Here is a 16,609-nt window from a genome sequence, read left to right on the forward strand (position 1 = left end):
AACTCTGTATTTTTCTTTTCCTAAATAAAGAAAAATCAAATGGACTTTGACTTTGGTGCCTTTTTGCGATTTTTAACTCTTATTTTAAACTGTCTGATAAGAAATTTTCCTCAATTTTTTTTTGTATTAATTGAGGAGACCTACCTAATACGGCCGGGATTAACTTGTATAAGTATCACTTATCACCAAGAGATAACTTTGCTAATGTAACTTCCGCTATATATGTTAAATCTCAAGTTCACTCTATTTCTCTTATTTCTCAGTTATTTTTTTTGCACAAAAAGACTTGCTAAAATTGTTTTATTTTCGTGGTTTTTTACTATCAAATCAGGTCACAGAGCCGTGTGTATTTTCTCATTATCTCTGAAGATTTTCTCGGAAAAACACAGAATCCATCAAATGAACTCGAGCTGAAGCACAAGTAAATCATTCAGAACAACAAATACGTCACTAGCAGCGATCCGCAAGTTCACTATAACTTCCCATGAGTCGTCCAACGGTTTTAATACGCAGAAAGTTTGCAACTCATTCCTTTTCTTTTTCAACTACGTATAAATTATAGATTATTATTAATTGTTTTGACGTAAAGCTGTTGTCACAACTCAGTAATGTTCCAGAACAATTAGGCATTCTGCAGTAATTACATAACATAAATTCAATTAATTTCTATTCTATAGAAAATCTGCATAAATGAACGAGTTACAATTTAATCATATTTGTTATTATTGATCACGTAAATAGATTATCGTCTTTTCAAAACGATAATGAATTACATTGTCTTGATTTTCATACCTATTTTATCCCATGTTTCTAAAAATGGGAATATGAACCTTACTTGAAAAGTTACAGCTCATAAAATTATTTACTACACATTAATATGTAGTTAAATTAAATATTTTAATTCTTCTATATCAATAATTTTAGATTGATATCGTTCTTTATCTTTTTTCCGGTATAGAATGTCTTTAAGTTCTCACAACGATTATTCCTAAAAATAATAAATATGATGGAAATAGCTGTTTATTTGCATCACACTCTATCACGCCCCTAATAGTATAAACAATGTTGAAAATAAATTTCTCAGACTTTTAGAAATAAAATCAAACCAATATTTAATTAATTACAATGGATTTGTGCCTAATCAGATCTGGGTTATTGAGATACGCATGGTCATTGAGAATTAATTGGGTCAGTCTGAAGCTTTGAAATTAAATGCACTAATCACACTATATATTTCGGCTCCTTATTTTCTTCTTAAAATCCAGAATCAGAAGGAAAGTGGAACGACTGCTAGGTCGTGCTAAGCATTCAATTGACGCAACAATTTTGGTTCTCTTGGCTAGAAACAAATGGAAGTGTTTATTGGGTTTTTAAGACACGAACTAACAAGACGATAAATAAAAAAAGTTTCCAAACCTCGTCAAGACTCAGTACAGTATTACATCCAGATGGTCTCTCACAGAGGTATTAAACTTCAAATAATAATGTTTGAGATGTGGATGAAGCAAAAACTGCGTGAGGTTTTTGTTAGCCAGCAATAAATCGCCAAAACCCATTATCACCTCCTACAGAGACGATTTTTTTCTTAAGCATGACGCTTGTAATTCTTGTGTGTTGTCTTTTGTCGGAAAATATTAAAGAAGAATCCTTTTTAATCATCTATTTAGCAAGATGTCAATATGATTTACAAAAAGACACTTTGTGAATTTTGTTGTTGAAATACATTATATCTAAATTATTGTTGAAAATTCTGAATAACATTGCAATGTAGAAGCACATTCTATGGGAAATTACTTCACAAAATAATCTTTTAGAAATATTCATATAAGTAGACTTATGCTGTGCACATTCTCAAATTTATGTTCTCTAAAAGTGTTAATCTTTTCGTGTAAATATTGACTTAAAAGTAAAATTGGACAAATATTTAATGGCTATATTTGATTAAATGTTTACTAAAAATATTGTCAGTTTTAGCCTATTTCAATAATATTTCCACCAACTTGTTTATTTGCATTGTCTTTTCACAATTTGTTCGAGACGTTTTCATATCAGGTAAATAATCTTGTTCAGCATGATAAAAATAAAACATGCAATATCAAAACCACACATGGCTTTATACGTGATTTTAATCCAAATTTTTGCGATGTCGGTTGCTTTACAAAAGGGATCATCGACTTCATTATCTATATTTGACATTTTGTTAAATGAAAATGAAATTTCACAACCAACTCAAATTATCTTCAAAATTATCCAAATCTGTGTGAAATTTGTCTATAAACGGTTCGCAAACTTACAAAACCTATTTTTAATAAGATTGATAAATGAATATGTCAATTAGAGGGGCTAGCTTTGTAAGTCAGAGATCCCGGGTTCGATCTCAAATCAAAACGCTCTCGATAAGAAAAGAAAAATATACATAGGGGAGACTGGGGCAAAAAGTCACAAATTGAAAATTTGAAAATTCAATATCATCCAAGATAAAAGAGATAGCGACTTAAAACTTTTTCCATAGATGGCCTCCATAGACCTTCTTCAAAGTCGTAAGTTTCTTAGAATTCGAACAAGGATTTCAGAAAATAAAAAAAATTGAAATTTTTAGCCCTATTTTTAAAATGTTTTCCTTACAGCAGATATCAATTTTCACCTACTTATTTTCCAAAATTGATGCACTGGTAAATAATACCTAAATGATTTGGACTCTTCGAATACAAAACCACTATCTATTTTAGATTTTTACAAAGATTCTTTTATCCAGAAATCCTTTTATTAAAAATGGCCACTTGGGGTAAAAAGTAACAAAAGGTAGAGCAAAAAGTAACGTCGGCGAGAAGAAACGTCATTTCCATGTCTCGCCACTTTTAGTTTGCATTGGTCAAACGATTAGCAGTCTTTTGTGTGTTTTTTCTAAAATAGCTTGAAAAGCATTTTTCTCGTTCAGATAGAGAGAACTGTGTTTTAAAAAGGTGTAGAGGAATAAATTTTCTATAAAAATATATCCTCTCGGTATTTTTTCAAATTTACGAAAGCCCATAATAAAGCAAATCAAAATATGATAATATCCCATACCTGAAGAGGAATTCTGTAACGCTCTGGCAATGCCATATGACACATTGAGTTCGAATCTTAGGAGAGCTTTTTCGAAAATGCGATTCTGTAGCCGTGACATTGCCATTTCAGCTCACGTGGCATTGTCAGAAGTCACATATTTGAGATTTCTGGCAATTCAAATGACAATGAATTTTGTTAAACAAATCATCCAAGACGTCCTGTATTTTCATAAAATCATTAAGTAAAAGGATTTCATTAAAAATTCAATGAATTGCATTTTCGAACTCATATGATATGACAAAAAAAGCTCGCATGGCATTGTCAGGTTTCGAACTCACGCGTGGCAATGCCACGAAAATTAAAGAATTCCCCTACTGGTACTATTTGCCCCAGCATTTTCGAGAATGTTCACAAAATTAACTTTTAGAAAACAGCTCGATAAATGTATTGCCTTATACCGGCTTCAGACCTAAGACTTAGCCAAATGGCTTAACTGCTGTAATTTCTTATCAATCATGATTTTTTGGGAAAATTTAACTTAGGATTGAATTATTAATCATAAATAACCTATTAGGCTCTCAAAAAGAAATTAAATTGCACGCTATTAAGGATTTTGAGACTTTCGTGAACTGGGCTAAACCTCTAGTCTGAAGACCATTTTACACAATTGAGAAAAATGACTTTCACAAAGTTGTAGAGCAGTAAATTTCCTATAAGACTGCACTAATTAGAAATTTCTGAAGCGCTCGAGTAGCTTGTAAAAAAATAAAATATCCGTTTTGTGACTTTTTGCCCCAGTCTCCCCTATAGTGTATTAAATTTAGTTGCATTGTGATATGATTCACATTTACAAAAAAAAATGTGTTGCTTAAAAAGTCAAGACTTATGAAAGTAATATGCTTATTCCGCGAAAATTCCATATAATACTCATTATATTCTTAATTGAAAGACATCATAAAAGTGAAATGGATGCTCATGAAAATTGATTTGTTAAATATTACTTGACGTTTGACCTTTTTATGTACATAAAGTCTTGTCGCTGGAGATTGAGGGTATTACTTTTTTTTATATCAAGTCTGTTACTAGGGAAGAAAATGATTAAAATAAATCTCATTTCGAAAGTATAAAACAATATTATATTATTTATTTATGAAAAAAAAAACAGTCTTTCTTTCAAAATGTTAGAGACTTTTCGTTAAAAATTTAGACTTGTTTTTTTTTTTATCGCCCAATATGTGAATTTTCGCACATTTGCAGATAAATACAAGAGGAAAGGGGGTCAACAAAAGTGGAGTGTCAATGGGTTAAAAAAACAATGTATTGACTTTTGAGGCACATGCCAATGTTTTTATCGCTGTAAACTGCCTCTTCAAGAACGAATCCATCATAAATTCTGCCAATTATTGATAGTGTAATTCAATCAGTTACGGACGAGCCTCCAACGTTTTCCGCACTGTAAAATATTATGTGAATGTGGAATGATTACGAATTATATTAAACTCAATAAATAAAACCATCATAATCAGTGTTTTAAGTTTTTTTTTTATTTGAACATCCCACAAAAAATGCATTAGGAATGATAATAATTTGCGTCATTCTCTTAAAATTAATCAGTTAATGTATAGCGCCAGGAATCGCGTGGTTCTCGCTGACTATAAACGATTTTTTTAAATTTTTTTGTTGTTATTACCCTTGGGTCCCTCAGTACAGTGGCTTATATTTAGATTATCTCTGACGAAGATGTACGTAAAAAGAAAAGGGTAATGCTTTTCATCTTCATGGGATTAACATGAAGATGAGATTTATTAATCTCAAATCTTGACCCATTTCTATATATTCACAATCATGTCGTGTTTATTTACTTGAGAATTTCATGACATTTTGCTCACAGCAAATCATATTGAATCACACGACTTTTCTTTTTGATATCGTTAGAGAAAATTATTGTATGGGAGATATGTAAAAGAAAATTCAAAGCACATTTTAGTATAAATCTAGTATATTGTCTGTTTTCTATTAATTCTTGTATCAGCCTCAAAATAACACGTGCTTAGTGATTAAATATAAAAAAAAACTTTATATATTTACAAGTGTAGAGAATTATGCAAAGTATCGTGAAGCTGACTTATCTTTTGATTGTAAATAAATTGTTTGTAGCAAAATTCTCTTTAGACGCAATTGTTAGCTTGTCAGAATGAATTTCTTGTGCTCAAATAAATTGCTTATAATTATTATGCCGATGAGATAAAAGATGCTAAGCTTATTTATAGATCCACTATTAATATTGCTTGACAGACAAGTGATAATCTCCATCTCCCTGTTAGGTATTATAAAGAATAATTTTATAATACGTAAATATGCAACATAATTAAGAAATGTCACCCACATCAAATTGATGTAGACGTTATTGAATTGTGTAAGAAAACTATTACCATAAACTCATATTTTATTATGAGACAAACCTGTATTCTTTAGTTGGGTAATTAACTCATTTATATAACTAATAAAAAGTAAAGAAGGATGATGATGTTTATTAAAATCCTTTCTTGAGATGTCAGACAAATTACTTTATGGTTGAACATGTATGATGAAGATGTTATCACACTTGCACATTAAAATTTTAATGTGATTCACATTAATTGTCGCTTGTGAGCGTCCAAATATGTTATTTGTGTCTTTGAGTCACTTAATATTTGGGGTTTTTCTATTTATTGATAAAGAAGTGGACTTGGCCTGCAAAAATAAGTTTAAATTTACCTAAAGCATAAATATTTTTCACATTAAAAAATTAAAGAGAAAATCGCATTAATTTTTCGCATTAATGCTATAAATCAATTTATATCAAATTTTGCGGGCCAAGTCTACCTTTTTATCAACAAATAGATCAAATTTTGAACATAAAATGATTCAAATACACAAATTACACATTTGGACTGTCACCAGCGACAATTAATGTGAATCATATTAAAATTTGAATGTGCAAGTGTGATAACACAGTTAAAAAAAATCGACTCCATTAATTTGTCGTGGAAATTAATTAATTTATGGAATGTTGTCCACATAATGTCTATAATTTGTGATTTGTTTGCGTAGAAAATATCTTCAGAATCATTTCTAATAGAATAACTAAACACAATCGGGAAAATGGCGATTAATAGTTACTTGGTGATTTGCCAGAGACGTCTGGTTAATTTATATAGAAAGCGTTTGCTCTAATTATAATCAATAAATAATTCCTATACTTATAAAAAAAAATAACACAACAATTCTAAATATTTTGTCTGTATGAACAATCTAATGAATTTGTTGAGTTTGTGTTGAGAAGTCAATTAGACGATTTAGTTTATTAGGTTTTAACCAAAGCTGTGTATTTAATAGTTATGATGGGTAACACATTCTCCACATTCTACAATTTAACATAAGCATCAAATATTTAACAATCTTTTGCATTATATAAAAAATTGTTATCTTTCTAGAAGTGGCCCTTAGTCGAAAATTCTTGTAACAAAAAGAACAACACATGCTTGTTTTTTTATTTATTTGAAGACAATTTCATTGGATTTGTTGCACAGACTTTCATATTCAAGCCCCTAAAGATTATCTCACTGTGTATTTTTAGTCAACACGTTCAATTCGCACGCACAAGTGATATATCTTCTAAATGGATTATTCCATTCAATGAAAATCAAAAGAGTTCATCTTCCAAATATTTTTTCCCTGGTTCTTCATTTTCACTAGGAAAGATGAAAATCACCTGGTGTAATCTGTAAAATATCCAATAATAAACCGTCGTACATCACATTTCTTTGTACGGAAAAAGCCTCTCAAGAAGAACTCAACATATTCTCGTGCGATTTTCTATAAATATTTTACGGATGAAATAACTTTTAGTGACACTATGTCTTCATCAATCCATGACGAAGACAAATTGTTGAACTTGCAATTAGTTTCAAATTGACGAAAGATTCAGAGAGGAAGATTGTTGACCATCTTCAAGAATATCCTTTTTTAGTATAAGTTATTTGCGATCGTGATTCAATTGACTCGTGATTGGAAGAATTTTGGTTTTCGAGAAAAAAAAAGAAAATCTGCGTCAAAATATGTTAAAATGGAGGTTGTTGATGTCTTTTTTCCAATTCAATTTTGTCGAATGTCGGTTTGAATTTTTCACTAATTTATCTTGTTTCCGCCCGTGACTTAATGCAAAGCGATGACGCGCGAGTTGAAATGGAAAATATAGATTTGTTTTTCAAAATAGAACAAGAAAAATAAAATTAGGTATGGGGTGTGTTTCGTGTTATTTTCCAAATGATTTAGTTTTTGTTCAACAAAAAAATTCTACATTTACTCGAATTTGTCGTGTTTTTGACTTTACCCATGACACTTCTTGTTTTTTCATTTTAATATAATGTAAAAACTTACCATTTAACTAAATCGCGAACATAAATTTTCTTTCTAAAAGCTTGAGAGTAGACATGAAAATTGAAAAGTTGGACAATAGGATTACATTTCATAGCTAAAAGAATAAGCAATGTCTGCGTGAGATAGAAATTAAGAAAGCGTCAAACATTCTCACACCATATGAGATTTGCTGTAAAAATAAACAGAGTTCTAGTTGAAATTGAATGCGCCTCCCCAACACTAATTCTGTGACAATAGGATTGGACTCTTGCTGACGATGATTGATACTGAACATAGCAGATCTGAAAATATTCTATTTCCATCTAATCGTGTTGAGTATCTCAAGGAGTTTCCTGCCCTCGACTGTTTTGAATGAAAGTTTTTTAAAAACTCTCACTTAAAACTGCTCAATAGAATTTTCCAATGATTTATCCACCTTGTATACTATACAATTTTTGGGAAAATTATTCAAAACTTTCGAAATTTCTTAATTAGTTCTTATCACGATGTTGAACCTGAATTATGATTGTAGGGTAAATTAAGCTAATTCAAAACCTGCTCCAAATGGAAATTTTTCGTTACTCCAAATGGAAACGTCACTGTTTTCATGATAAATACAGTACTAAATTATTATAATTATATGTTTTCTATATCACAATTTAATTATTTAGTTAATTTTGCTCCAAATAAAGCGAAAATCCATTCATATTCACAAATTTTAATTTGTTATTTTCTCAGAAAAATTAAAAGTGTACCTTTTCATCATCGAATTTTTCATCGATCGACCATGCTTTCCAATGAAAACCATAATAAGGTGACTGTTTTTTATTCGTTTTGTTTAATATTTACGTCAAGTTTCTGGCTAATTTTAGTTAAATTAAGTGCTAATCTTTATTGTTAACCGTACGTGAAGCTTTCAAATGAAATAATTACCTATTTCGTGAACAAAAAGGGTTTTTCTGAAGTGTCTGCAAATGCTTTAATAGAAAACCCCGGAAATTGTTTTAGATGGGAAAGGAGAAAAGACCAGGAATAAGAACAAATCCTGCACTCAAGAGCACTCAACAAGGTTTTGGAAGCCTTTCGTCGCGGTTTCACTTACACTGTTTGTCTCCAATTAGAAACTTTCCCTTGTCTCCATTTGGATTAATTGGTTTCCAATAGAAGCATTTTACGCTCGCGTATTTTTCATGTATTTAAAAAGTTTTCAAATTATATCTAAAGGATTTTCACTAAACGGTAACATTCTAGAAGAGTCAAGGATTTTTGTGTAATTTATGTAATAATGTAAAAACAAATTTATGTAATTCTCTTCAGAAAAAAATATGAACCTAAAGTGTTGAATCTTCTGTAAAAGTTAAAGCGTCTGGAAATGGTTTTGAATTATGACATTTACCCTAATTGCATGTAGTTTTGAAGAAAATTTTTATTGTATTGCAATTTGTATTAATATTACCAAACCCAGTTTAAATTTTATATGGGTCAAAAGACTGAAAATAATAAACAAAAAGCTAGGTATTTTATGAAAAAAAAAAATATATTAACAGTGTAGTTTCAGCTTGACTTTAGAGATTATTCCAAAAAAATATCTGGCAGACGAACGAATTTATAATGAAAAATATTTCGCATTTCTCAGAGATCTTGTAACCTAATTGTAAGAGGGGTGAGCTTAGTCTTAGATGATAAAGCACTTCATTCCGGAAAATGTGTTTATAGCCTTTAGACACCACTGCGTCTTATGACATCACTGCGCATTATTTGTCAAATTTATGTGAAAAATTACAAAGTTTTTATGGTAAAATTTAGAATTTAGATTTTCCAAATCTATATCGAATGTCAAGGAAAAGGGAAATTCCTGAATTTAAATATGTATTAAGGTATTACAGCGATCTTTAACTCCTGCTATTGTATCATCGTTTGTCTACTGTGCTATTAAAGAATCTAAAATATGTGAAATTGAAGTTTTCTTGCCATATAAGCCGACTATCATCTCATTGATAGAAAAAAAATAATTCAGTCATCACAAAGTCGACATGAACATTTTCCTAAAAAAAAAATATATATATATATAGGGTAAGTGTGCCAATTCCGGCCAGCTTGCAATTCCGGCCATATTTTTTGTTCCTTGAATTTTCATGAATTTTTGGTTTTTACATACTCTAGAGATTATACAATGCAAAAAGAATAACAAAAATGCAGATTCCACAAACAAGATGATGTAAAAAGACATTTGAAGAATACCCGATAGGTAAAGCACTATGAGAATGAAGGTGGCCGAAATAAGGCACCAAAACTATGTCAACATTTTTATTTATTTTAAAATGTATTAATGCCCAGCGCACAATAATTTTTGTTTATAAATATGTTTTCAAAATTTCCTATAAGAGTGAGCGAAATGACTAGATCTAGATCTCACTCACTCTCACTGAAATATAAAAAAAAACATGTTTACAAAACAAAAATTATTGTGTGTTGAGCATAATGCCCAACGCACAATAACTTTTGTTTAGTAAACATATTTTTGACATTTCAATGAGAGTGAGTGAGATCTAGATCTAGTCTTCTCGCTCATTTTCATGGGAAAATTTGAAAACATATTTACAAACAAAAGTTATTGTGTGCTGGTCATAAGAATGATTTTATAGTAAATAAAGACGATAAACTGTCTACAAGGCTCCAAGCAACACTCCTTAAAAAGAAGTAATAAAAATATTCAATTTGAATTAATAATATTGCATTTAAAACTTGAAACCTTGGCGCTTGCATGCAACTATGCCGAAATTTGGCACACGTACCCTAAACTCCTATGTGGATAAATTGCTTTATAAGCCATTTTGTAGTTCCTTCTTATTTTTCTTTATTTGAGTTTTTCACGATAAAGCATAAACACCACGACGAGGATTAATGCTAATGTTTTCAAATAAGATTAAATTTATTGGAGTATTTGGAATATTCTTAAGTCAGCACCGGTTTAAGTTTGAATTCTATTTATCGATTATGAGACATTTCCGGTAAGTTATTGTATTGAAATTATTTATGAACCGGTTTATTTTAATTGCAAGACAAAGAGATGTTTGTAAATTCGGACACTCTGTGAACTTGAGCAGATATAGCATATATAATAAAATTATAATTAAAATTTCTATAACATAATTTTAGAGTTTTTTTTTTAGAAAAAAAACACAAACAAAATCGTATTGGTTTTTAATTTAAAGAAATGGAAGAAGCATGGAAGACTGACTCATTGTATTTTAGAATCAGTAATTCTCTACAATTTTTTCTTTGCTGCAGACTCCCACACAAATATTTATTCCAAAATCCTGTGTTTATTAATTTAAGTTAGAGACAGAGGGAGAGAAAGTCAGAGGAGAATAAACACTCAAAGAACATTTTATGGTATTCTTAAATAGACGAGGATAGGTCAGTGAATGATGTTTCGCGATAAAATTGATTTCCGTATTATTTACGTAAAAAAAAAATAACATTTTGACGCTCATCCTTTATTTCTCACCAAATACTAAGGCATCACGACTATAGGAAACTAAGCATCAAGTTAAATAGGTCTAAGTTGATTTAAACGTTAGTCAAGATGATCTATGAGGGCGTAAATTAAAATTTTAGGTTTTTTTCTTCCACAGATTGGTAAATGAGAAAGTGTTGACAAAGATTTTGTAGAAATTTAGGTCGTATTCTTCAAAAGAAATAGAACATCAGTGAAGAAAAATTAGGTAAGAACATTTTTGAGACAGTTCTGGTGATAGCAAAATTTGATTTACAAAAAGAATTGTCATGGGCACAAAAGTATCTCACTGCTAATAGTATATAAATCTGCAATTACTTTATAGTTTTTATTCAATTTTTGAGCGATGAAAATAAGATTTGATAAGTAAGTAATAAGGTAAAAATTTGAATTAGTTTAGGACTTTAAATGCAATAAAGTTGTGAAAATTAAAATCTCAATTATAATCAAATTTTAAACAAACAATCAATTAAAAGTTCGGATTAAATAAACAAGCTTGTCAGAATATTATTCACAATTGAACAGTGAAGAATACTTTTGTGAGCAAAAATTAAATAATAAAAGTTCAATAATTTTAAACAAAATAATAATACTGACAAATTTGTTTTAAATTTTCCAATGGATTTTCCTGACTACTCACCGATAGTTTTGATGATTTGAAAATCATCTAGGGTGTATTCGACTTCTTCCTCTTCAACAACCTCTTCCTCAGTTTCCTCGACTTCTTCCTCCTGAATTTCTTCAGCATCTGCATCACTAAAGTCAGACTCTACAGGATCTGAGTCCTCCGTGGAAGTACTAGTCGCCGTGGAGGTTGTATCATTTCTCGAGCTCATTTTTCCGTTGATTTTGGCAGAATTGTTGGTAGTCTCAGTGTCTGAGTCCACATCGTCACTTATAATGGCTGCTGAGGACAATTTGTGGCTCAAATCACTCGCCGCCGTGGAACTACAGCTGCTTGTCTCACTTAAGCTCTGACTCCGAGATCTTCCACGCATTGCCGCCAGTTTATTTTATTTATAAAACACCAGCAATTCCTATCGCTTTTCCAGGAAATCTCAATTTTCAGTAAGGGGGTTTTTCTTCACTTTTCACTCAAATTATCCGGATTTTCACGCACTTTTGCAAAAGTTTTATGAGATTATTTGTTCAAAGAAACAAATCACACAACAAATCACTTGCCACAATATGTGTACGAAGCTTTTTCCTCTGACGATTTATTCCTTCCTCTCTAGAGGCGTCTGCACACTCAACCAGTCAAGTTGAATCTGAAATTAAAATGTGTTGCTCGCCAGACCGAAGACATCACTCGCTTCTCAGCTTCGGTTTTCTCCCTAATCTAATCGAAGCTGATGATGAGGAAAAGCGCGAGTATGCGAGAGATTTTCCTCTGCGTTCGCGAAACTCCAAACCAATATGTATATATTTATTATAAATATATCTTCGAGACATATTCGTGGATCGACGCAATTTTCCCGGCTGTTGAAATAAAAAAGTTCAAGACAGAAGAAAAGTGCCTGAAACGACTAGCGTGTCTCTGAGGGCCATTCACAGAGGGGGAAAAGTATGATGTGTGTAAACTTTCTATATGTCTTGTTGCTGGCCGAAGAGGTGAATATATCTCAAACACGTGTTTTTAAACTCTTATATGTTTGCATTAGTTTTTCAAGCCAAATTGCATATTTTCCTGTATGCTTCACTGCACTCTTTCAGTCATTGGTCAAAGACTTAATTAGCGAAATAACTTGGACGTTCTTTTTTTTTAGTATATTAACCATGATGAAAGAGTTCTCTTTGAAATAGCTAAAAACAGATTGTCTAGGATTCTTCTGTAAATTTTTGAAAGGAAAAACTGATAATTTTAGAAATATTTTAATTTATTCTATGTGTTTTGATTTAACGATACCTTAGCATTAGAAAATTAATTACAGATATAAGGTAAATTCTGGAAACTAACTGTTACTGCCCTCTGAGTTTAACCCTTTAAGGACGACTGGGTCACCCGTGACCCATAGAGAAAATAATTTTTCCTGACTACCTGAAGTTATTTCTTTCTAATGTTTGTACCTATAATCACAAAATAGAAAGATGTAGGAATCTAGGATATTTTTTGCAAATCTCCAGCTACTTGCTATATAAAAAATATTTAAGCTAAAAAATGATGAATTTTCAAATTTTCACATTGGTACTTGAATTTTAATATTTTTGATATTTCTAATTTTTTTAAGCAAAAACCTCTTGGGACTAGAAATAGTAATAACTATACATAATATTTCTCAACAAAGTAAAAATTGTAGTTTATTGGTATTTTCAGGAAAGCTTTATAATTTTCATGGGTCATATATAACCCAATCGTCCATAAAGGTAAAAATATACCGAATGGATTTTCCAAGTTTTGAGGTCAGAATGTTTCATGTTTTTGTTTATGTGTGCGCAAAATAGTCAATTATTCGTGTAATATTGTGTGATAATATCATTTAGCTAAGATTTCCCAGTGAAATACTGACTGAAGCAGGTAATATTTTGATAATTTATAAAATACTTCTACGTAGGGTAAAGTTTATAATTTGGAATTAGTGTTACAAGTTGGACAATTCCCCGGTACAAGTTGGACATGTCTTTTTTCTTGGTAAATACAGTACAAAATTTGTTTCTAAGCACAAGGAACCAAATTATAAAACTAAAGCATTAAAGATATACACATAAAAATGAAGTACTAAATTTATCAAGACAAAAAGCCCTGTCCAAATTGTACCATTGTCCAACTTGTACCACTGTCCAACTTGTACCACTTTACCCTAAATGTTGTAAATTCATAACTTTTTACTCTTGTAGATGACTTCAAAAATGGAGAAAAAATTTCAAGATCAACGACCACGACATCATCCACATAATGCCCAGATGACAATTTTGTCCTGAACGAAAGCAACAAAATATACTTGGAACAAGACGTGGATGAAGTGGACTCCCGGAAGAACTCCCGGATTCACAGTAATGTGCAACTACGTCTGAAATTCGCAGAGACAACTAACATTGCACCTATCCATTACCATGTAACATGTTTTGAAGAAAACTGAGGAAAGGCTCAGGTGCACATGGTGCTATTGAAAAAAAGATTATAAGACCAATTGTATTTGTGAGGCATGAGACATTTATCTCTGTATTATCAGTACTCGAAATTGTTTCGATTAATATCATAAAAATAAAATATGAAGTAAACATTAATACATGTTTATGATAAAAATTATTGTTTTTGTGTACCACTCTTCAAGATTCTTTGAGACCAAAATTTGAATGAGATATTTTTTTAATTAATTTTTGATCGTTTTAATTTTTACTCGTACTCTAAATAACTCTTTTTATTATCACAAATATATTCAATTTATTCCTCCTAAAAAAATAACAGAGAAAACGAGAAAACTAGTCGTCTGGAAAATTTTGTGCTTTTTTACCTTTATGGACGATTGGGTCATATATGACCCATAGTTTTCCAGGACTTTTAGGGATAAGAAAATTTTTTTCTAACCATAAATCTGTTATTTTGGCTAAAATATCGAGGGAAAATTGATTTCATTGAAATTTCGCTCAGCGGAAAGCTTCTCGTCCTTAAAGGGTTAAAGCCCATTATCATTTTAGCAATAGACAAGAAACTCTTCTTAAATGTTACTGTACAGAAATTTGTTCTTAAGAATCATCATAATCATCATTTTTAACCGCTTATTCCTATTAAGGGCAGCAGGTTCTTAAGAATTAAGAATTTATTTATTTAATTTAATTAAAACGTTGGAATCACAAATTTTCAAATGTTATGGAAGCTTTTATCGCTTTCATCAAATATAGGTATAGAGGAGGTGTACTAAATTTCGGACAGCTTGCTTTATCTACGGCTTTTTCTATTTCTAAAAATTCATTTTTTTTTGAATTTCTAGAAGTTGTACAATCAAAGGAAAAAAAGAGCGTCGTTTCTATGAACGAGATGATGTAAAAAAAATCCTTTGAAGCGATCTAAAAAAGCAAGGAACTTCAAGAAACTTGGTGTCCGATATAGCACACAAATTTATATATTCTTTCGTTTAATTTTAGATTGAATAAAATTTTTGCTACTTCTTTCTCAGGAATATTGGTGTGGAATCTTTAAAAGTTTTTGCTTTTTCTTTTAAATATTTATTTAAAATAAATTTAAAATGTATTAAGAAACCATACATTTTAAAAAGTTTTATATTTTTAAAAGTATTAAATATGCATTTTGCATGTTAAAAATAATTTATCATTTTGCTTTTTTTTCTGAAATGCATACATTTTAAATTCTTAAATGTAATTCTTTTCCTTTAAAGAAAAGAATAACATTTCAAACTCGGGACCTTTAGGCTTACATTGAACACGTACGAAATTAGGCACTTGTAATTAAATATGAAAGAAAAATATTTAGGAAATTCACGTTAATATAATTTTGCTTATAAACAGATAGGTTTTCTCGTTTTTCCAGTAATTGCCTTACAACAGGTTCTTTGTTATCCTGAAAGGGTTCAATACATTATTCTTACTTGATATCCCCGATATCTTAATCTAAAATTTCTGCCTCATTGGATCATAGCTCAAAACTAGACACATGGGGATTTGCGTCAATAGCTTGATGAGGGACATTAGCAAAGATGCACAGTGTTTCCATTAGAAAAGATCTTTGGCCACGTCCCAAAAGACTCAGGAAAATTGAAAGTTGATGTTTTACTAAAGAAGTTTTCACCTAAAACCTCACTCAATATCTGATAATTTCCAGAATCTCCCACGCACTTTTAACACACCATAAGTTTTATTCAATATTTAGTGCCTGGAAGAAAGTCAATGGATTCATCTTCCTCTTATGCACTTTGTTAAATTTTATTCAATATTCAATTTCTTGGTAATTTCAACAAATCCATAAAATTTCTAATTCTTCAAGGATATACACATAAATAAAATCGCGCGACGAAATGTAAATTCACAGAAATGCATTAACTTGAGCAATATGCTCTCGGTCATAAAACTTTGCTTTTTGCATTAATTTCAATTGTGGAGAAATTTTTATGATCATCCAATAAAATTTTCAATACAAATTTTCCTATATTCTCAAATAGTTTTATTCACAAAAACCTTGGCAATGGAGATTTTTTTGGATGCAATATTTCCTTTATTAGAACATTGCAACGAGTACCTCGCGACCGTTGAACTATGCTGAGTCACATTGGAGCTACTTTTGCAATTGTAGAGAAGGTTTCTTATCTTTTAGATTAGCAAAATAAGAAAAGTTACGAGTGAAAATATAGTCATTAGATGGTTATATTATTATTTAAGTAAGTTGTAGATAACAATTATTTTATTGCATTCAGTTAGGGATTAGGGGAGATAATTTTCAGTGCACGAACGACTCGTCATATTTGTACAGTGAGTAATACAGGTTTTCAGACTTAGAGCTTAGTTTAGGCTCCACTGCTCTAAACTCTTATAAGTCAAGATCTTTTCAGAAAAAAATAACTTAGGATTGGATTATTATGGGCAAATAATTTATTAGGTTCTATAAAATTAATAAAATTGGTTGCTATTTAGGTTTTTGAGACCTTCAAGAACTGTGCTAAATCTCTAAACTGAAAACCACTTAATGTG

At 30.5% G+C, this 16,609-nt stretch overlaps 1 protein-coding gene across 1 annotated transcript in view; it reads right to left on the reverse strand.

Annotated features, from left to right (window-relative positions):
- LOC129801825 (cAMP-dependent protein kinase catalytic subunit 3) overlaps positions 1 to 12,461 on the reverse strand; it is a 31,907-nt gene extending 19,446 nt beyond the window's left edge. Inside the window, exon 1 of the mRNA XM_055847178.1 lies at positions 11,610 to 12,461. Coding sequence (XP_055703153.1) covers positions 11,610 to 11,967 — 358 coding nt within the window. The 5' untranslated portion in view covers positions 11,968 to 12,461. The remainder of the gene's footprint in view (positions 1 to 11,609) is intronic.
- Positions 12,462 to 16,609: the final 4,148 nt, after the last annotated feature.

Source organism: Phlebotomus papatasi, chromosome 2, assembly GCF_024763615.1.
Source record: "Phlebotomus papatasi isolate M1 chromosome 2, Ppap_2.1, whole genome shotgun sequence".
NCBI classification, from domain to species: Eukaryota; Metazoa; Arthropoda; class Insecta; order Diptera; family Psychodidae; genus Phlebotomus; species Phlebotomus papatasi.